This window comes from Pelodiscus sinensis, chromosome 19 (assembly GCF_049634645.1).
Source record: "Pelodiscus sinensis isolate JC-2024 chromosome 19, ASM4963464v1, whole genome shotgun sequence".
Lineage (NCBI taxonomy): Eukaryota > Metazoa > Chordata > Testudines > Trionychidae > Pelodiscus > Pelodiscus sinensis.
In genome coordinates, this window is record NC_134729.1 from 11,645,031 (window position 1) to 11,666,920 (window position 21,890).

The following is a 21,890-nucleotide window of genomic DNA, read 5'->3' on the forward strand; positions in this document are numbered from 1 at the left end:
GTTGATGTCATCCGCCCGCACCACTTTAGCCCTGGCTCCTGGGGCATTCCCTGCCGACGTTCCGTGCTCCCTTCGTCCCTCTGGGACAGCCCGGGGGTCCGTTGCCAGATCCTGGGTCCCTGTGATGGGCCTGCTCCCCCCCCAAGGTCCCATGAGCCCCTCGCCCCGGTCCTCCCAAGTGCGGGGCGGAAGCGCCCCATCACACTTATCTAGACCATCCCTGATAGATGTCTAGCTAACTTGCTCTTAAATATCTCCAGAGATGGAGATTTCAGAACCTCCCTAGGCAGGAGCAGCCCTAGACTAGCTGCCAGTAACTGGCGCCCTAGGCGAACCCTGCAATCGGCGCCCCCACCTCCAAACCCCTCAATGATATTTCACGACCATTTGGCTCCCCATTGCACCCCATTTAACTTGGTGCCCTAGGCGACTGCCTAGTTCACCTATATGGATGTACCGCCCCATCCCTAGGCAACTTATTCCACTGTTTAATAGTTAGGAACTTTTTCCTAATGTCCAACCAAAATGTCCCTTGCTGCAGTTTAAGTCCATTGCTTCTTGCCCTTCCCTCAGAGGCCAGGGAGAACAATTTTTTTCTCTCCTCCTTGTGACACCCTTTTAGATACCTGAAAACCACTATCATGTCCCCTCTGAGTCTTCTCCTTTCCAAACTAAACAAGACCAGTTCTATCAGTCTTCCTTCATAGGTCATATTCTCTAGACCAATGTTGCTCTTCTCTGGACCTTCTCTAATTTTTCCACATCTTTCTTGAAATGTGGTGCCCAGAACTGGACACAATACTGCAATTGAAGATAGTCAGTGCAGAGTAGAGCGGAAGAATGACTTCTTGTGTCTTGCTCTCAATACACCTGTTAATGCATCCCAGAATCATCTTTACAAATCCATGCTGGCTGTTCCCTATCACCTTATTATCTTCCAGGTGTTTGCAGATGATATCCTTAATTACTTGTTCCATTGTCTTCCCTAGCATAGAAGTTAAACTGACTGGCCTGTAGTTTCTAGGGGTTACTACCCAAGCAAACCTGACTGTTTGCTGATCCCTGATGTGGGTGTGAGTGCGGTGGCTATTTTCTCTTTGGATTTACAACCACGTGCCTTCTCCAGGTGTCAGTACACCTTTTGTCCAGGACAGCCGCAGACAGTATGGTGCCACCATCCCCCCACAAAACACCCCCAAATAACAGAGTAGTTCAGTGACAATTTAGACATTAACAAAAGTAGATAGGATCATGAGCTTTCCAGCTCATCTGATGAAGTGTGTTTTACCCAACAAAGCTCATGATACTATCTACTTTTGTTAGTCTCTAAATTGTCGCAGGAAAACTGGTTTTTAAAGTTACAGTCTAAAATTTCTACCCCTGTGAGAGCTCTTGTAACCAATAGCTCAGGAGTTAGCACTCACCTTAGATAGGGACGTAAAGACTCAAATCCCTCCTCTGCCTGATGTAGGACTGTGGGTCTCCCAAACTCTCAGGAGAGAGCACTAACCACTAGGCTGCATGAATGGTCTCTCTCCAGCTCTGGGGGGAGGAGGGGGAACTCATTGCAAGCAGGAGACAGGCACCTGGGTCTCTCACATGAGTGTTTTGTCCTGGCAGGTTGCCGGGCTCCTGCAGTGCTGCATGTGACCTACATTACCCCAGCCAGCGGCCCTGTCAGCACTGCAGCTACAGCTGCGATTCCCGACCTGGCAAGACACACGCTCACCAGCTCTGTCTGGGCTACAAAGCAGCACAGCCACCGTGCAGGTCAGGCTGCTGCCCCAGCGGGATAGGAAGGAGCCTCAGGTACCATCCCCAAGAAATCTATGCAGCTGTCAGAGCTTTGGAGAGTCCGAATCCCAGGTGGGCCGGCAGAGCCACTCAGAACCTGGCTCTTGATTGCGGGGTGACTGGATCACGCGGCATTAGCTTCTCATACCCAGCACCCACCCTCATCTCCCACGTCAGATGCTTACCAGTGCAGTTAAAGGGAGCACCCAGCTGACTGGGCGGGAGGTAGCCTGCCCGGCAAATGCAGGTGTAACTGCCTGGTCTGTTCATGCAGTTGGAGTTGGGACCACAAGGAGATTGGTCTTGGGAACATTCGTCAATATCTAGTAGGGAGAATCCATATGGTGGGCCATGTATGACCCTAGCACACCAGTGTTCTACTGCCAGGGCTCCTCACGCTGACCCAAACCCCATTGGATCCAGTGGGGATCTCTCCATTAGCCCCAGGGGCCTTTTGCATCGGTCACTCTGCTCCATGCCTGAACCGGCTCTCACCATTGCGCTGCGCTGCTGGGTCAATGACGTGCTGCTCCCCAGCGCTGGATGCAAAGTCGGGCTTGCGGGGGCATCAGTGGCCCCCTGAGGTGTGGGTGCAGGCGGCACCCTAAAGGCACACCTTGGAATGCAGATGGGCCCAGCTCTGCACAACAGAGCCTTCTCTCGCAGGGAGGAAGGATGGGGCGCTGGGAGAGAAGGCAGGGCCAGCAGCTGGAATCACAGGAAGCACTGTGACAGGAATATGACTCCCAGCAGATCTGAAATCTGCTGCCCAACCCTAAGAGGCAGCAGTACTAGTGGCCTGAGAAGTGGGAGCCAGTGTGCCTGGGTTCCCTTCTCAGCTCTGTGAGGAGAGTGAGGGTTGGGGGCAAAGCCCCTGTCCCAGTCCGGCTTTGCAAGGGAGGGCAACGTGTCGCGACTGGTACCTGTGCAGTTCAAGCTGTGGCTGTCGCCAGGTTTCCAGGAGTTCCCCCCGGGGGAAGAGTGGCCTGGTTGGCACTGGCAGCTGTAACTCCCAGGGGTGTTGACGCAGGAGCTGCGAAGGCCACAGACCGAAGGGACCTGAGAACATTCATCAATATCTAAACAGAAGCACAGGGAATCGATCATTAATCACAGTGACACTCACAGGCCCAAACCGGGATCAGAGGCCCATTGTGCCAGACATGGGGGTCAATGGGGTAAAGGACTCGCCAGGCCTCTGCACAAAATGCAGATGGTGACATGGAGACAATTTTCTCTCCCCACATCTTCTTGCCCACTACTGCAGGGCCACGTGCTCAGAGGCAGGGCACCGATGGGAGTGGAGGCTGCTCAGCTGTCCCTCAGCACGTCTCCGCCATGGGCCTCTCTCCACACGGCCCCATTGGTGCGCCCGGTGCTCCCTGTCTCCCTGTCGCCTGGATTTCCCGTCTCAGTAACAAGCTTTAGTTCATTCCCTCTCTCTCTCTCTCTCTCTCACACACACACACACACACACACCAGCCCCAGCCCCGTGTGTCAGAGCAGGGCAAAGCCCCAGTCCCAGCCTGGCTGACGGCAAATCGCTGTTATTTCAGGGGAGTCGATAAAGCAGCAGTCCCGGGGGCCTGGCCCCAGTGACTCTGCGCCCTTCACCCTGGGGGAGGATCCGGCTCTGCATGAGCCACCCCAGTGTGTTGAGCACGGGGCAATGAGCAGCAAAGGGCTTTGGGGCCCGGCCATGGGCATCCCTGAGAGCAAAGGCTGCGCGGAGATGGCCGTGGTCCCAGGGTGCTGGCTCTCACCAGGCCCAAGAGGGCACCGGACACAGAGCCGGGCCGAGGGGCTGGTGTGCGCCGGGAGTCCCTCCATGACTGTCTGGGGGCAGGAGAGACCCTGCCGGGAGAACGCCTTCGGCTTCCCACTGGCTCTCACCTGAGCAGTCCAGAGGGGCGACGCTGCCGGGCAGCCAGGAGTCTCCTTTGGAAGATCTGTAGCCAGGTTCACACATGCAGGAAAAACCTCTGGCAGTGTCAAGGCATAAGGCATTCGGGCCGCAGGTCGGGGGGACTTGGGAACATTCGTTGATCTCTGGACAGGAGCAAACAGAACCGGAGTCACTCAGTGGCCCAGGAAGGTGCTTGTGTTGCCCCCAGTGGGTGGGTCTTACAGGGCCCCCAGTGGGCCCGTGGGCAGGAGGACACAGAGCGCTCCTGCCTTCCCCAGTGGTGGGGAACGTGCTGCCTGCAGACCCCCCTGTCTAACTTCCTCCCACACGCACCTCACGCGCTGGGGCACTGGAGCCCCACACGTCCTACTCCTTCCCTCCCTCCCAGCACTTTTAGGAGCACCGCGAATCACTTGATGTGCCCTCCATACCCCCTGTCATGATTATGAGGGTTAGCCAGCAGCCTGGAGATTAAGGGGTTAACTACCCCTAGCCAGGTGGAGTGACCAGTAGGAATGTATGTGGGAGTTTCAACCTGGGACAAAGGAATTTGGGTTTTTCCTTTCTCCTTTTTTTTGGTCTCTCTGAGGGTATGTCTACACTACAACGTTAATTCGAACTAACTTAGTTCGAATTAGTTAATTCGAACTAACTTAGTTCGAATTAGTTAATTCGAACTAAGCTAATTCGAACTAATGGATCCAGACTAAAAAACTAGTTCGAATTAGCGTTTTGCTAATTCGAACTAGCATGTCCACATTAAGTTGACCCTGAACCGGGGTTAAGGCTGGCCGGAAGCAGTGCCGGCAGGGCATCAGAGGAGGACTTAGAGCATGGAGATGCTGTCTCAGGCTAGCCGAGGGCTGCGCTTAAAGGGTCCCGACCCCCACCCCGGACAGACAGTTCTCAGGGGTGCCCCGCTTGCAAAGCAGTCCTGGCTTGGATTGCCCGGACTACCCACACTGGGCACATCACACCACTCGGCCATCAGCCCGGCTGCACTTGCCGCAGGCTGCCATCTGAGGAGAGGGAGCAATTGGGGGGCTGCAGGAGAGCTTCCACCCCCAGAAGCCCTCAGAGCCAGCCCAGTCCTCCCCATCAGGGGCTCGTACCCCATTCCTCCCTCACCTCCTTCCACTTACCCCTCCCTAGCCCCCCTTCCTGATGTACAAAATAAAGAAAACGTGTGGTCAAAAATAGAATCTCTCTTTATTGAACAAAACTGGGGGAGACTGGGAAAAGGAGGTGGGAGAGGGGAAGAGAGAGGGTGGGAGAGGGGAGGGCAACTAAAATGATCAGGGCTTTGGAACAGGTCCCATATGAGGAGAGGCTAAAGAGACTGGGACTTTTCAGTTTAGAAAAGAGGAGACTGAGGGGGGATATGATAGCGGTCTATAAAAGCATGAGTGGGGTGGAGAGGGCGCATCAAGAAAAGTTCTTCAAGAGTTCCCATAATAGAAGGACTAGAGGACACCAAAGGAAAGGAATGGGTAGCAGGCTTCAAACTAGTAACAGAAAGTTGGTCTTCACAAAGCAAGGAGTCAACCTGTGGAACTCCTTGCTGCAGGAGGCTGTGAAGGCTAGAACTAGAACAGAGTTTAAAGAGAAGTGAGATCAAGTCATGGAGGTTGGGTCCATGGAGTGCTATTAGCCAGAGGGTAGGAGTGGTGTCCCTGCCCGAAGTTTGTGGAAGGCTGGAGAGGGATGGCACGAGACAAATGGCTTGGTCACTGTCTTCGGTCCATCCCCTCCAGGGTCCCTAGGGTTGGCCGCAGTCGGCAGACAGGCTACTGGGCTAGATGGACCTTTGGTCTGACCCAGGACGGCCATTGTAAGCTCAGAGCTCAGGGTCGGGGGTCTCAGTGGGCCCCCTTGATTCTCTTGCACACCTGCTCCTGGGTGGCCAGGCTGGCAGCTCTCCTGCCCTAGCCGGCCACGTTCCTGTGCCTAGTACGGAGATCGTGGACAAGGTCCACGATGTCTGCACTAGCCCAGGCGGGTGCCCGCCTCTTGCGGTCCCGGGCAAGCTCCCGGGAGCCGCCAGCCTGGTCCGGGAAAGAGGGGGAGGGCTGGGGGGCATCGGGTGGCTGGCTCGATCCGTGCCAGGTGCAGGGTCTGCTGGCTGGGAGCTGGCAGGCTTGCACCTGGCACGGGCACCGTAGCCAGCCCGTGCCCCTTTAAGCGGTCCGGGGCCGGGAGGGGGGCAGACGAGTTTCCCTGGTGTTGGCCAGAGTGGCCACCAGGGAAACCTGGGGAGGGCTAGCCTCCCACTAGTTCGAATTAAGGGGCTACACACCCCTTAATTTGAACTAGCTAGTTCGAACTAGCCTTAATCCTCATAAGATGAGGTTTTCCTAGTTCAAACTAAGCGCTCCGCTTAGTTTTATTGTTTTAAGGACTGGGTATGGGATCTGAGATCTGGCACTGCTTAAAAGATGTTTTGGCTTTTCTTTATAACTAAGTTCTAGGCCCATGGAGTTTCTCCATGAGTATATTTTGTTACCCTGCTATCTAGTCATTATGTTTGCAACACGAATATTGTTGTAATAATAAAAGTTCTTTCTTTTCTTTTTATTAACCTGGCATTGGTTAATGGTGTGGCCTGATTTTATTTTAGGGCTGAGATTTCCCAAATGATCTTTCCCCTGGTTTCTTTAGCAACATTTGGGTGGTGGCAGCGGAAGTTTCATTCCCAAGATCTAGGGTTTTAAGATTTTGGGGGAAGTTTTATACCAAAGCCTGGTAGATAAGGCTTTGGGGTACACTTGCTGGCCCCCACTTCTGCATTTATCATGCCAGAGTGGGGAAGGAGCCATGACACCCCCTCCTACTCCTGCCTCCCTGGACTGGATCACGGGCATAAGCTGTTTGGGGCATTCCAGCTGTGAGAGGGAGGGGGAGGAGTAGGTAACTGAGGGGCTCCAGTGCAGGGAAGGTGCACGGGGGAAGGGCACGTGGGGGTCACAGGGGGAACCAGGACGCAGGAGGAACCCTAAGGGGCCGCAGGCTGCTTCGGCCCTCTGAGATGAAGGAGGGTCACTCATGCAGCCCACTCACTGTCCTGGGTTGCCCATCGCTGCTTTCCACTGTAGAGATCCCCCGTTTCTGCATCAGCCAAGACACTGGCTGTTACATTTGGAGCCAGCTAATAAACCCCATGGGTCATGGGTTAGTGTATAAACATCATGAATGAGACATTTACCATGCAGGTCTCAAAACATCTGTCTTTGAGGAACACAGGGATGGCCAGACTGGGTCAGACCAGTGACCCTCTAGCCCTAAATCTGCTTTCATCAGTGGCTGGCACTAGACGCTTCAGAAGATGGTGTCAGATGTTCTTGCTATTTATATCAAAGTCTTATCCTTCTTTGACATCTGAACAATTTGCACCCTGAGTAACATCCTGTGGACAGGAGTTCCACAGGTTAATGCTGCCTCCGGTTTAAAAAAATCCTCTTCCCCATTTTAGGGGCTGAATTGTGGCTGGCCCTGACATGGGTGCAGAGGAAGAGGGAACCCATAAGGAACTTCTCTCCCCTCTCCTTTGGAGGGTCACACTTTTCTCCTATTCTTCTTGGTGGATCATCGTGTCCCAAAAATTGGTGGGACAGAGGCAGAGTCACAGTATGCTCCTCCCCTCTGCCTTTTCTAACAGCGCTGCCTGGCCACTTGGAGGAGGGAAGAACACAGCGTGCTCTGAAGAACAGAATAGGAGCCGCTTAGGGAGGAATTCAGCCCCCATCCCCAGGCCACCCTGCCCAGCCCCAGGCCTGCGTGCAGACTGCACTGTGGTCTTTCCACTTTATTGGGTGTCCCCTGGTCGGAGAGGAACAGATTGGCCGGTGGGGGAAGCCGAGTCACTAAATCTGCTTGGCCACATCTCTCCCTTCCTCGCTCTCTCCTCATCCCTGCATCCCCCTTTCCAGTCAGCGGCGTCCTCGATACAGACCAAGTGGAAGACCCTCCCCGGGTCACTAATGCCAGCGACAGAACAGTCGCCCCGTTCCACGGCTCCCCTCCCCCAGCTGGGCTCAGGAGCTCACACTCACCCTGGCACGTCACACTTGTATCCGTGAAATACCGCTCCCCAGTGCTAGACTCGGACCCCGGTTGGCAAGTGCAGCGGTGGCCCCCGGGGATGACTTCACAGGTTGCATAATTAGGACAGATGGATGAATTTGCGCAGGGGTTCTCTGGGGAACCAAGGAGGAAGGATTTAATGAACATCAAACAATTAATTCCCCTTTGCACCTTCACCCCCTTGCTGGCACAGACACTAATACTATATAATGATCACAAACATGCCAGGGCCTAGCTACGCACACATCGGAGCACAGTGAGCACCACCCGCATCCCAGCCTTTGAGACCGTCAGGGCCTGATGTCTATTCCGTGGCTTTGCCAGGGAGGGCAGCGTGTCGCGTCCGGTACCTGTGCAGTTCAAGCTGTGGCTGTCGCCAGGTTTCCAGGAGTTCCCCCCGGGGGAAGAATAGCCAAGGTGGCACCGGCAGCTGTAACCCCCACGGGTGTTGATGCAGAAGCTGCGAAGGCCACAGACCGAAGGGACCTGAGAACATTCATCAATATCTAAACAGAAGCACAGGGAATCGATCATTAATCACAGTGACACTTACAGGCCCAAACCGGGATCAGAGGCCCATTGTGCCAGACATGGGGGTCAATGGGGCAAAGGACTCGCCAGGCCTCTGCACAAAATGCAGATGGTGACATGGAGAAAATTTTCTCTCCCCACATCTCCTTGCCCATTACTGCAGGGCCACGTGCTCAGAGGCAGGGCACCGATGGGAGTGGAGGCTGCTCAGCTGTCCCTCAGCACGTCTCCGCCATGGGTCTCTCTCCACACGGCCCCATTGGTGCGCCCGGTGCTCCCTGTCTCCCTGTCGCCTGGATTTCCCGTCTCAGTAACAAGCTTTAGTTCATTCCCTCTCTCTCTCTCTCTCTCTCTCTCACACACACACACACACACACCAGCCCCAGCCCGGTGTGTCAGAGCAGGGCAAAGCCCCAGTCCCAGCCTGGCTGACGGCAAATCGCTGTTATTTCAGGGGAGTTGATGGAGCAGCAGTCCCGGGGGCCTGGCCCCAGTGACTCTGCGCCCTTCACCCTGGGGGAGGATCCGGCTCTGCATGAGCCACCCTAGTGTGTTGAGCACGGGGCAATGAGCAGCAAAGGGCTTTGGGGCCTGGCCATGGGCATCCCTGAGAGCAAAGGCTGCGCGGAGACGGCCGTGGTCCCAGGGGTGCTGGCTCTCACCAGACCCAGGAGGGCACCGGACACAGAGCCGGGCCGAGGGGCTGGTGTGCGCCGGGAGTCCCCCATGACTGTCTGGGGGCAGGAGAGACCCTGCCGGGAGAACGCCTTTGGCTTCCCACTGGCTCTCACCTGAGCAGTCCAGAGGGGCGACGCTGCCGGGCAGCCAGGAGTCTCCTTTGGAAGATCTGTAGCCAGGTTCACACATGCAGGAAAAACCTCCCGCAGTGTCAAGGCATACGGCATTCGGGCCGCAGGTCGGGGGGACTTGGGAACATTCGTTGATCTCTGGACAGGAGCAAACAGAACCGGAGTCACTCAGTGGCCCAGGAAGGTGCTTGTGTTGCCCCCAGTGGGTGGGTCTTACAGGGCCCCCAGTGGGCCCGTGGGCAGGAGGACACAGAGCGCTCCTGCCTTCCCCAGTGGTGGGCAACGTGCTGCCTGCGGACCCCCCCATCTAACGTCCTCCCACACGCGCCTCACGCGCTGGGGCACTGGAGCCCCACACGTCCTACTCCTTCCCTCCCTCCCAGCACTTTTAGGAGCACCGCGAATCACTTGATGTGCCCTCCGTACCTCCTCCTACTCCTGCCTCCCTGGACTGGATCACGGGCATAAGCTGTTTGGGGCATTCCAGCTGTGAGAGGGAGGGGGAGGAGTAGGTAACTGAGGGGCTCCAGTGCAGGGAAGGTGCACGGGGGAAGGGCACGTGGGGGTCACAGGAGGAACCAGGACGCAGGAGGAACCCTAAGGGGCCGCAGGCTGCTTCGGCCCTCTGAGATGAAGGAGGGTCACTCATGCAGCCCACTCACTGTCCTGGGTTGCCCATCGCTGCTTTCCACTGTAGAGATCCCCCGTTTCTGCATCAGCCAAGACACTGGCTGTTACATTGTCACAACCATATATGCCAAAGGATACAAGTTAAAAAAATGAACACATATGAAAAGGACAATTCACATTTTAGAACAGAAGGGGAATGTGGAGAGAGGTAAACGTCTGTGAGCTAATGATATTAGAGGTTATATAGCTTCCCCAGTTATCACCTCTAATATCATTAGCTCACAGACGTTTACCTCTCTCCACATTCCCCTTCTGTTCTGAAATGTGATTTGTCCTTTTCATATGTGTTCATTTTTTTTTAATTGTATCCTTTGATATTCAGGCAGTCCCCGGTTTACATGGATCCGACTTATACCGGATCTCTACTTACAAATGGGGTGAGGCAACCCCGCACTAGCTGTGCCCCCCCCCCAGCAGATCGTTGAGACTCCCGTGGCCTCCGCGGCGAGAAAAGCCACTCCGCGTCTTCCTGGTCTGCTGCCCCCTCCCCCCCAGCAGACCAGGGAGACGGGAAGCTAGCGCACCCCCCCCCCCCCCAGCAGACCAGGGAGACGCGGAGCGGCTTTTCTCAGCAGACACCTCAGCTTGAGAATAAAGGTCTGAGGGAAGTGAGGTGTGGGAGAATAAAACTGAGCTCTGGAGAAATGTTTGGCTAGAGTTTCCCCTACAATATGTACCAGTTCCGACTTACATACAAATTCAACTTAAGAACAAACCTACAGTCCCTATCTTGTACGTAACCCGGGGGACTGCCTGTATATTGTTGTGACAATTTTCTTCCAGTATTTGATCTGAGCAAGTGGGTCTGGCCCACGAAAGCTCATCACCTAATAAACCATCTTGTTAGTTCTGATTTTTGTTCCATCTACACCAGACTAACACGGCTACATTTCTATCTCTTTTCCTACTATGTTTGTGTGAACTGAACTGTCCACATTTCACTTTTAGTTTTCTCTATACTTATGTTTAGTGTAATTATAGACATTATTTGTGCATTGTAAATAGTTGTGTTCTATTGTAAGAATTAGAATATTTGTTTCTTCATAAAATGGTATGCAGTTATTTAATTTAAATTCATTATTTTAGTTTCTTTTGGAACTTGAATGTAGGGAGGCTAACACTGGGCAACGCTTGCTGAAATTCCTAACAGACTGAACTCTGGGTCTCCAGTACTGCAGTGGAAGTGGGGGTTTCTTTAGACACTGGAGAAGGGCAGTGAAGTTTAGCCCACTCAAGGTTACACAAGCCAGACTGAGGCAGGGAGCTCTGAGAGTCAGGAGTCCTTTCAACAATCGTGCCTAGGGAGTATGGTGTAGTGAAAACAAGCCAAGAACATTAGGAGAAACCTGGTAATAGTACATAGTATTTCTGATAAGCAAAAATCACAGATACAGCCATAGAACTGTCAATCAAGTATAGTATGGTCTGAATAGCAGGACGTATCTCAAATATCGGCATAATAGGTATTTTATGCAATATGTAATCATAGAATACTAGGACTGGAAGGGACCTCGAGAGGTCATCGAGTCCAATCCCCTGCCCCCATGGCAGGACCAAGTACTGTCTAGACCATCCCTGATAGACATTTATCTAACCTGCTCTTAAATATCTCCAGAGATGGAGATTCTACAACCTTCCTGGGCAATTTATTCCAGTGTTTGACCACCCTGACAGTTAGGAACTTTTTCCTAATGTCCAACCTAAACCTCCCTTGCTGCAGTTTAAGCCCATTGCTGCTTGTCCTATCCTCAGAGGCCAAGATGAACAAGTTTTCTCCCTCCTCCTTATGACACCCTTTTAGATACCTAAAAACGGCTATCATGTCCCCCCTCAGTCTTCTCTTTTCTAAACTAAACAAACCCAATTATTTCAGCCTTCCTTCACAGGTCATGTTCTCTAGACCTTTAATCATTCTTGTTGCTCTTCTCTGGACCCTCTCCAATTTCTCCACATCCTTCTTGAAATGCGGTGCCCAGAACTGGACATAATACAGGCAGTCCCCGGGTTACGTACAAGATAGGGACTGTAGGTTTGTTCTTAAGTTGAATCTGTATGTAAGTTAGAACTGGCGTCCAGATTCAGCCACTGCTGAAACTGATCAGTTTCAACAGCAGCTGAATCTGGACGCCAGTTCTGACTTACATACAGATTCAACTTAAGAACCCCAGGCATCCCCAAGTCAGCTGCTGCTGAAACTGATCAGCGGCTGATTCCAGGAAGCCCGGGGCAGGGGCTTCCTGTAGTCAGCCACTGGTCAGTTTCAGCAGCGGCTGACTTGGGGACACCTGGGGCAGAGCAGCTGGGGTGCTGCTGGGTTGGTCCAGTAGCGCCGCTGCTCCTGGGCGCTACTGGACCAACCCAGCAGCACCCAAGCTGCTCTGCCCCAGGCGTCCTGATTCAGCCGCTGCTGAATCTGACCAGCAGTGGCTGAATCAGGATGCCTGGGGCAGAACAGCTGGGGTGCTGCCCGGTTGGTCCAGTAGCGCCCAGAGCGGTGCTACGGGACCAACTGGCAGCACCCCAGCTGCTGTACCACAGGTGTCCGGAGCAAAGCCACGGAGCACGCGGGCAGCGGGACAGCCCAGACGCGCCGTGGCTGTCCTGCTGCCCTCGGGCTCCGTGGCTTTGCTCTGCTTTGCTCCCCGTCCTCCTGGTCTGCAGACCATGGGGATGGGGAGCAAAGCGGCGGAACACGCGGGCAGCGGACAGCCCAGACACGTCTGGGCTGTCCGCTGCCCGCGTGCTCCGCGGCTTTGCTCTGCTTTGCCCCCCGTCCCCCTGGTCTGCAGACCAGGAGGATGGGGGGGGCAAAGCAGAGCCAAGCCGTGGAGCGCCCGGCCAGCTGACAGCCCAGACGCGTCTGGGCTGTCAGCTGGCCGGGTGCTCCGCGGCTTGGCTCTGTTTTGCCCCCCCCCCCCGGCCCCCTGGTCTGTAGACCAGGGGGTGGGGGGGGGGCAAAGCAGAGCAAAGCAGAGCCAAGCCGCGGAGCGCGTGGGCAGCGGACAGCCCTGTCTGCTGCCCACGTGTTCCGCCGCTTTGCTTCCTCTCCCTGGTCTGCTGGAGACCAGGGAGAGGAACGGCCCCGTTCGTAACTGCGGATCCGACGTAAGTCGGATCCGCGTAACTCGGGGACTGCCTGTACTCCAACTGAGGCCTAACTAGCGCAGAGTAGAGTGGAAGAATGACTTCTCGTGTCTTGCGTACAACACACCTGTTAATGAATCCCAGAATCATGTTTGCTTTTTTTGCAACAGCATCACACTGCTGACTCATATTCAGCTTGTGGTCCACTATAACCCCTAGGTCCCTTTCTGCCATACTCCTTCCTAGAGGGTCGCTTCCCATTTTATATATATGAAACTGATTGTTCCTTCCTAAGTGGAGAACTTTGCATTTGTCTTTATTAAACTTCATCCTGTTTACCTCAGACCATTTCTCCAATTTGTCCAGATCATTTTGAATTATGACCCTATCCTCCAGAGCAGTTGCAACCCCTCCCAGCTTGGTATCATCTGCAAACTTAATAAGCGTACTTTCTATGCCAATATCTAAATTGTTGATGAAGATATTGAACAGAGACGGACTCAAAACAGACCCCTGCGGAACCCCACTTGTTATGCCTTTCCAGCAGGATTGTGAACCATTAATAACTACTCTCTGAGAATGGTTATCCAGCCAGTTATGCACCCACCTTATAGTAGCCCCATCTAAGTTATATTTGCCTAGTTTATCAATAAGAATATCATGCGAGACCGTATCAAATGCCTTACTAAAGTCTAGGTATACCACATTCACCATTTCTCCCTTAACCCCAAGACTCGTTATCCTATTAAAGAAAGCTATCAGATTGGTTTGACATGATTTGTTCTTTACAAATCCATGCTGATTGTTCCCTACCACCTTGCCACCTTCCAAGTATTTACAGATGATTTCCTTAATTACTTGCTCCATTATCTTCCCTGGCACAGAAGTTAAACTAACTGGTCTGTAGTTTCCTGGGTTGTTCTTGTTTCCCTTTTCATAGATGGGCACTATATTTGCCCTTTTCCAGTCTTCTGGAATCTCTCCTGTCTCCCATGATTTTCCAAAGATGATAGCTAGAGGCTCAGATACCTCCTCTATCAGCTCCTTGAGTATTCTAGGATGCATTTCGTGAGGCCCTGGTGACTTGTAGGCATCTAACTTTTCTGGGTGATTTTTAACTTGTTCTTTTTTTATTTTATCTTCTAAACCTACCCCCTTCCCACTAGCATTCACTATGTTAGGCATTCCTTCAGACTTCTCAGTGAATACCAAAACAAAGAAGTCATTAAGCATCTCTGCCATTTCCAAGTTTCCTGTTACTGTTTCTCCCTCCTCACTGACCAGTGGGCCTTACCCTGTCCTTGGTCTTCCTCTTGTTTCTAATGTATTTATAAAAAGTCTTCTTGTTTCCCTTTATTCCCGTAGCTAGTTTGAGCTCATTCTGTGCCTTTGCCTTTCTAATCTTGTCCCTGAATTCCTGTGTTTGCCTATATTCTTCCTTTGTAATTTGTCCTACTTTTGATTTTTTATATCACTCCTTTTTTATTTTTAGATCCTGCAAGATCTCATGGTTAAGCCAAGGCAGTCTTTTGCCATAATTTCTATCTTTCCGACACAGCGGAATAGCTTGCTTTTGGGCCCTTAACAATGTCCCAATTAATTGGTAGATATTTCTAGAATGATCAGGTTGAGTATAAATATAGGTGTAGAAAAGATAATCAGTGGGAGGGATTGGGTAAGGTATCCACGCTACTTTACTACCTTACTTGCTGCAACCTATTCCTAGGGACCGATGCACATGGGGAATCAAAGAGGCCATGACCTCCCATCTGACAATTCGTAAGGTCTTAGCAGTGGAACTGTGTGTGACTTATAGAAATAAGGATATGGATATACATGTACTTAAAATGGAGTATCTTGTGATTTGTGGTAATAGTAGGTGTTATATTATTGTCTGTGCTACATCTCCCATTCATTGAAATAAGATCTGTGTAACTTTGCGTTGCTTTACTTTACGATTCGGTGCATAATAAAGTTAGGGATAGAGTTTATCCTTCATGTTTGCTGGCTACTTTCGTATTTAATATCCGAATCACATGACATGGGGTATGACAAGGCCTGGGACAGCCCCCAATGGGTGCACCTTGTGTGACCAGGGCCTAGCCATGGTTCGTCACATCTGTTCAATGGGAAATGCAGAAGGAATTGGCGCTGGTCAGTGAATAAAAAGACAGCTCTGTTTAGCACCCCGCTGAGCACGTGGCTTTCTGGCAAGTGAGGAAGGGGGAGGCAGAAGGAACATAAGGGACCAGAAGGGAACGGAAATTCAGAAAAAGAAAAATGCAGGGGAAAATGGAGGAGGAAATGGGATGCAAAGTTCTTTGCCCGTTCAAAGCTCCCTCCAGTGGCAGGACACACAGGGGTTCGGATCTGGAGATTTTGCCCAGGTTTCCAGGCATCAACTTACCCGCGTTGGAGAAATGGGTCTCCTTGAGGCAGATGAGCCAGCAAAGACCTGGAAGAGGAGAAACAAGCAAACATGTTCTTATGGCGCTGGCTGGGCGAGGCCTTGGAGATGGGGAGTTTATTCCTGGTACTGTTAGCTAAGTTCAGCCAAGTCACAGCCCCCAGCCTGTATCCCCTGGGGCTGGCTTCTCTAGTCCTATTTAGACACTCTCCAGAGCACACACTGAGTCCACCCAGCTGGGTTCAGAGACCTCAGCAGCAGCAGAGCCAGGAACCTCAGGGCAACAGGCCCCTGGGGGAGTATCTCCTGGCACCTAGGCTCCATGGGGAGAGGCAGCTCTGGGGGGGCGTCGTTGGTCAGCACTAGGCTCCTTCAGGGGAGAGGCAAGAGCGCATTGGGCTTGGGGAGCAGGGCCACCAGGCAGCCAGCCAGAGCCCCAGCTCCCAAGGAGCCAGGGAACCAAACAATTTGGGTGGCCCTTAGCAGCCTCCAATCCCCCGGCTCCTGGCAGGGGGCAACAGTTTTCAAACTGTGCAAACCATTTGCAAATCTTTGTGCTAAACGGTGGAGGATAAATCTGAGGGGCACATGACCCTGTGTGCCCCTCCCCCCTCCAGGCGTTAACTCTCGATAATCAGAATAACGAGTCTTCCCTGGGCCAAATCCCAAGGCATTTACCTCGGGAACCAGACCGTAGGCAGTGTCGATCAGTGTGGCACTTTTGACTACAGGGTCCAGCAAGCCCAATATAAGAACAGCCAGACTGAGTCAGACCAAAGGTCCAGCAAGCCCAAAATCCCGTCTCCTGACAGTGGCCAGTACCTGGTGCCCCAGAGAGAGGGAACAGACAGGGAATCATCCAGTGACCCCTCCCCTGTCACCCATTCCCAGTTTCTGACAGAGAGGTTAGGGACGCCCTCCCTGCCCAGCCTGGCTAACAGCCATCAATGGACTCGTCCTCCATGAGTGTATCTGGCTCTGTGTTGAGCCCTGTCCAAGTCCCGGCCTGTACAACATCAAAAGTCTCTCTGGTGAACGTAAGGACACGGAAGCCAAGTCACGTCGAGTGTGAGGGCTTTGCAGCAAACCAGCCCAGGTCCCACCGAGAGCTGAACTCAGATGCAGGAGTCAGAGCCCTGAGCACTGGCCATGGCACCATGGGACCTGCCTCCTGACAGTGGCCGATGCAGGAGTTTAGCAGGAGAAAACACCACGAAAGGACCATGGGAATTTAGCTCATTCTGTTCCCAGCCATGCAGATAGCAAGTGATCTCCAAACGCCGGGCTTACTAACCGCCCCTGCCAACTCCAGGCCCAGCAGAGGCCCAGGGGGTTCAAAAACACTCCCTGGTTGAGGTGCCAGGAGCCCAGCAGCTCAGGCCAAACCCCTCTGGAGCTGGGAAGGCAGGTGGAAAGCTCAGACGACTCCTGCTGGCAGGGCCTCTGCAAACAGGGCTGCGGGGAGCCTCTCTCCGCCCCACTCACAGCTACAGCGGCTAACAGTGCCGTCTGAGTTCCAACAAAAGGGGCCATTTGAGGTGGGATGGAAGGGGAAGTTCACATTCACAGCCCAGCCCATGAAGCGGTTTCCATTTGGGAACCAAGGGAGCCAGACGCTAGAAAATAGCAAAATATGTTTCTGTGTGTGTGTGTGTTTCCTCCTCTCTAGATGTTTTTAGCAAGTTTTTATGTCCCTCCGGGGTCTCATATTTTAAATTTTTATATATATTTGTGTTGTGTTTTAAAAATTTTGTAAGCCACCTCAAATTTTTTAAATAGAGAGGCAGGTAAAAATATTTTAAATAAATAAATAGATAAATACTTTCAACCAGCAAAGGAAGGAGGCTCTGGAGTAGGGATGTTAAATTTCAATTAATCAGTTAATTGAGTAGTCATTGGAATTTCCATCAACTACTAGATTAGTCAATAAGGGGAGGGCACCTGTTATCCCGCTGTTCCTCTCTCTTTTAAATGTACAAGAGCCGCCTACAGTGCTTGGGAGAGAGGCAGCAGGAACCCATGCCAGCAGAGGCTGAAGCAGTCCCCGATGGCACAGGTTCCCCTCTGTACATCTTCATTTGAAATATACGAGTTTCTACTTAATTACTTGATAAGCATTTGCTAATCAGGTAGTCAACTAGTCCAGTGTTTCTCAACATTTTTTTATAAAGTATCTCTTTAAAAAAAATTATAAATACCCCCAGTACCTACAGATTTCAGACACAATTTTTTTTCTACCATTGCAACACATTTGTTTAAACAACTTAATCGTAGTCAGGCGGGCGATGAAATTTTTGGGTGTAAAATGTAGAAAAATAAAGCGCTGTAAAACGTAAAACAAAATTCAGTTTTCTCCAAATGTCAGTTGTGTTGATGTACTCCCCCTGACTTCTCTCGAGTACCCCAAGGGTACTCGTACCACTGGTTGAGAAACACTGAACTAGTTGACTAGTCCCTTAGGGTATGTCTACACTACCACCCTAGTTCGCACTAGGGTGGTAATGTAGGCAACCGAAGTTTCAAATGAAGCCCGGGATTCGAATTTCCCGGGCTTCATTTGCATCTTGCCGGGCGCCGCCATTTTTAAATCCCCGCTAGTTCGGACTCCGTGCACGCAGCTACACGTGGCATGGAGTAGGTAGTTCGGATTAGGCTTCCTATTCTGAACTATCTGTACACCTCGTGCCATGAACAACTAGCACTATTCCTAAATAACTTAGTCTGCGTCTACACAGCCGGCAGTTATTTCGAAATAGCGTCAAAATACTGTCAGAGGTATTCCTAGTCAGAGGAAGAGTGCTCTATTTCATAAGTGCTGTATAGACACTCTCTATTTTGAAATAAGATACGCAATTGACCAAGCTCAATTTGTATAGCTTATTTCGTGTTAAGCCCTGCAATGTAGATGCACCCTAAGTGGGGATATGATAGAGGTCTATAAAATCATGACTGGTGTGAAAAACGTGAATAAAGAAGTTATTTACTCCTTCCCATAACTCAAGAACTAGGGGTCACCAAATGAAATTAATAGGTACCGTAGCTGGTTTAAACAAACAAAAGGAAGTATTTCTTCACACAACGCACAATCAGCCTGTGGAACTCCTTGCCACAAGATATTGTAAAGGCCAGGATTTTAACAGTATTTCAAAAAGAGATGGATAAATTCATGGAGGACAGGTTCATCAATAACTATTAGCCAGGATGGGTAGGAATGGTGTCTGTAGCCTCTGAGGTCTGTCAGAGGATGAGAATGGGTTGACAGGGGTTGGATCACTTGGTGATTCCGTTATGTTCACTTCCTCTGAGGCACCTGTCATTAGCCACTGTTGGCAGACAGGATACTGAGCTAGATGAACCATTGGTCTGGCCCAGTATGGCCGTTCTGATGTTGAGTTAAATAGATGGAGCTCCTGGAATATTTCCCTAGCCTTTCCATTCCACTCCGTTACTCATTCTCATAACTACTTCTGACGCCTCTCCAATTTTTTCAACACCCTTCCTGAATTGTGGGCCCCACCACTGGACACAGGATTCCAGCAGGGGTCGCACCAATGACAAGGTAAAATCACCTCCCTGCTACTACTCGATATTCCCCTGCCCATGCTACCCAGATGGCATTTATCCCTTTCGTCACAAGGTCACACTGGAAGCTCATGTTCTATGGGTAGGCCATCATGACCCCCAAATCTTTGCTTCTAGGGATGCCGTTCCCCCCCCATGCGGTGAGCACAGTCAACACCAGTGTTCCTAGACGTACATCTAGAGGTTTAGTCCCACTGAAATGTATATTGGTTGTTTCCCTCCTGTGGGATCCAGATCTCTCTGTCTCCATGCCCAGTACTGTCCCTTATGACCTCTTCCCGAACCTGCAAGGCTTCTGCAAACTGTCTCGCTAATGACTCTGGGTGCCTCCAGATCACTCATCAAATCAGCACTTATGTGAAAGTCACCGATTTGGGCTGAATTCAATTCACGACCCCTCAAAGAGCCCAACGGTTACAATTGTGGTTGCCCCTTTTCGGCTTGAGTTGCTACTCAAAGCTCTGAGTCCTGGGCTTGTGCTAATTGGGAGCAGAAATGGGTGATGGGATCTGGTGTTTCCTTTGATCCGATCGGGTTTAGTTACAATCCTGCCTCTCCAAATGCAGGAGGGACCAAAACCCAGGGAGAGCTTCTTTGTGTTCAGTCCCAAGCCCCTTTCACCAGCACCAGACCCAAAAGCATTTTGGCAACATCTTCCAGGGTCATTCAAACAGTTCAGTGGCCCCACCTAAACAAGGCAGCTGTAGCCCTCCCACCCAGTGGGGCCCCCAGACCACGGGAGAAGAGGAGGAGGCTGCCACGGGTCTAGCAGTGAGGGCATCCCAGGTGGCCCATCTCCTTGCCCTGCAGCTCTTCGCACTGCTGAGGGAGCAGCCGCCGCAGCCCTGTGACCTTCTTAAAGGCTCCTCTTTGGCTTTCTTCCTGCACGCAGGGGATGGTTCTGCCACTGAGGGGAACATTCCTGGTTTCTTGGCTACATGGGCCCACTGTTGACTCAAATCCAGTTTCTCATCCACTGTAGCCCCCAGGGCCTTTTCTGCCAAACAGCTGCGTAGCCAGTGGGAGCCCAGCCTGTAGCCATGCTTGGGATTCCTCTGTCCCAAGGGCAGGACCCTGCACTTGTCCTTTTTTAACCTCATGAGATTTCTTTTGGCCCAATCCTCCAGTTTGGTCGCTTGTTCTGGCAGTGGCCACAAGCCTTCAGGGGCGGGGCGGGAGGGGGGGGGCGGCAGGACCCCCCCCCCCCAATCAGGATTATTTTCCAAGTCTGGCCTATGAGGCAACTTGGGTGACGGCACCTCCCTGGGCTGGGTCCTCTACCCAGAGCCCCCCATTCTGCTCAGCTCCAGGATGCTCCAGCCCCCAGCTCCACTCTCTGCTGCGCTTCCTCCAGTCCCCGGGGATACTTCTCCGGCCCCTCTGGCTCGGTGGCTGCAGCCCTGCTCCCAGCATGGATCTGCTCTCAGCGCTGGCTCTGCAGCTCTGCCCAACACTGATCTGCTCCCCGGGCTGCTTCTTTGGCTGACCTGGCTCTGCTCCCCCACCCCTGCTCAGGCCCCTGCTCTCTCCTGAGCTTAGCCCCACTCTGCCTGGCCCAGGCAAATCCAGCTCACCCAGTGGACAAGACCCCTGATGCCCTGACCCCCTCATTAGCCTGCCCGGCCTGCCAAACAGGCTGAACAGAAGCGATTTCCTCTCCCCATTGCTCCTGGGACTGGCAGTCTCAGGGTTCTGATCTCTTATGGACCCTCCTTTTGGTACGGGGGCGAACCAGCCCAAACCCCACTGAGTGTCAGGGGTCTAACACTGATCATCCATTCCTCTGAGCTTCCCTCTGTTTCTTGTTGCCCCTCCCTGCACAGCTCGACTTTCCCCGCCTAACACACACCCCCAGTCAGAATAATATGCCCGGGGCATCCCCTGCCTCCATGCTGCTAGTGTCTGGGCAGGTTCCCTCCTGCCTTGGCACAGGTGGGGCCCACTGAACAGTCAGCACAAAAAGACAGTCCCTGTCCTCACTGGCCTTAAGTTAAGGTGGGTTTTTCTCAAGCCCCCATTGGAGGAAAATAACCCAATTCCTTGCACACTTACCTACGAGGGGGGTGATAAACTGCACCCTCATTGTAGCCGCTGCCTTCTGCCAGGCAAGGAAACTGCACCGACTTTATCTTGTTCTTATCTAGCAGAGGAAGTTTGCTGAGTGACACTGTTTTTTCTGCTGCTACTTTATCACGATGTTTCAGCTCAGAGCTGTTCCTCTTGCAACAGGTCAGTTCCTTCTGCCTAGGACAATCTCTGGGCATCTAACATGTTTATTATTAGTGTCCCCCAAATAACACCCCTGCAATTGACAGGAAATATAGGGGAAGTTGCAGTCTTATCTAGTTAGAAATTGAAAGTGGGCTGCAGGGGGGTGTTATCTTGTATGGGCCTAGGAGACAGGACTCCTGGGTCTCATCCTCGCTTGAGAGGGGGCAGGTGATGCTGGTGATCTAATGCAGGGGTGGATAAGACCGAGTCTGTGGACTGGATCCAGCCTGCAGCCGCCCAGCTGCTAACTCTCCCCAAAGCCGATTTAAACCAGGGAAGTGAGGAGCCTGTGAAGTCTCCTTCCCCTGTCAGGTGCACATGGCACCAGAAGGAATCCCCAGCTGTTCAAAACAGCTGATGGTTCCCTGCAGGCACCAGGAGTCCCTGGCAGGGTGGGAATAGAGGGGTTGAGAGACTTTGTGCACTTTGCTGCTCTCAGGCCAATCAGGTGCAGACACTGTTTTTTCTGCTGCTGCTTTATCACAATGTTTCAGCTCAGCGCTGTTCCTCTTGCAACAGGCCAGTTCCTTCTGCCTAGGACAATCTCTGGGCATCTAACTCATGTTTATTATTAGTGTCCCTTAAATAACATCCCTGCAATTAACAAGAAAAATAGGGGAAGTTGCAGTCTTATCAATTTAGAAATTGAAAGTGGGCTGCAGGGGGGTGTTATGTTGTATGGGCCTAGGAAACAGGACTCCTGGGTTTCATGGGGAGTGTGTGAAGTCTCCTCCCT

The 21,890-nt window shown here is 52.2% G+C and overlaps 1 protein-coding gene across 3 annotated transcripts in view; it reads right to left on the minus strand.

Moving 5' to 3' along the window:
* The window catches only part of LOC142818953 (adhesion G protein-coupled receptor E1-like), a 46,502-nt gene extending 25,529 nt beyond the window's left edge, over window positions 1-20,973 (minus strand). For 2 of the 3 annotated variants that reach the window (XM_075902269.1, XM_075902268.1), the window contains exons 1-8: window positions 20,936-20,973; window positions 15,302-15,349; window positions 9,103-9,258; window positions 8,131-8,286; window positions 7,750-7,893; window positions 3,688-3,843; window positions 2,718-2,873; window positions 1,980-2,117 (exon numbers count right to left, since the gene is read on the minus strand). In XM_075902269.1, coding sequence (XP_075758384.1) covers window positions 1,980-2,117; window positions 2,718-2,873; window positions 3,688-3,843; window positions 7,750-7,893; window positions 8,131-8,286; window positions 9,103-9,258; window positions 15,302-15,349; window positions 20,936-20,966 — 985 coding nt within the window. In that variant the 5' untranslated portion in view covers window positions 20,967-20,973. The remainder of the gene's footprint in view (window positions 1-1,979; window positions 2,118-2,717; window positions 2,874-3,687; window positions 3,844-7,749; window positions 7,894-8,130; window positions 8,287-9,102; window positions 9,259-15,301; window positions 15,350-20,935) is intronic. The other variant, XM_075902270.1, reaches the window with a different exon arrangement.
* Window positions 20,974-21,890: the final 917 nt, after the last annotated feature.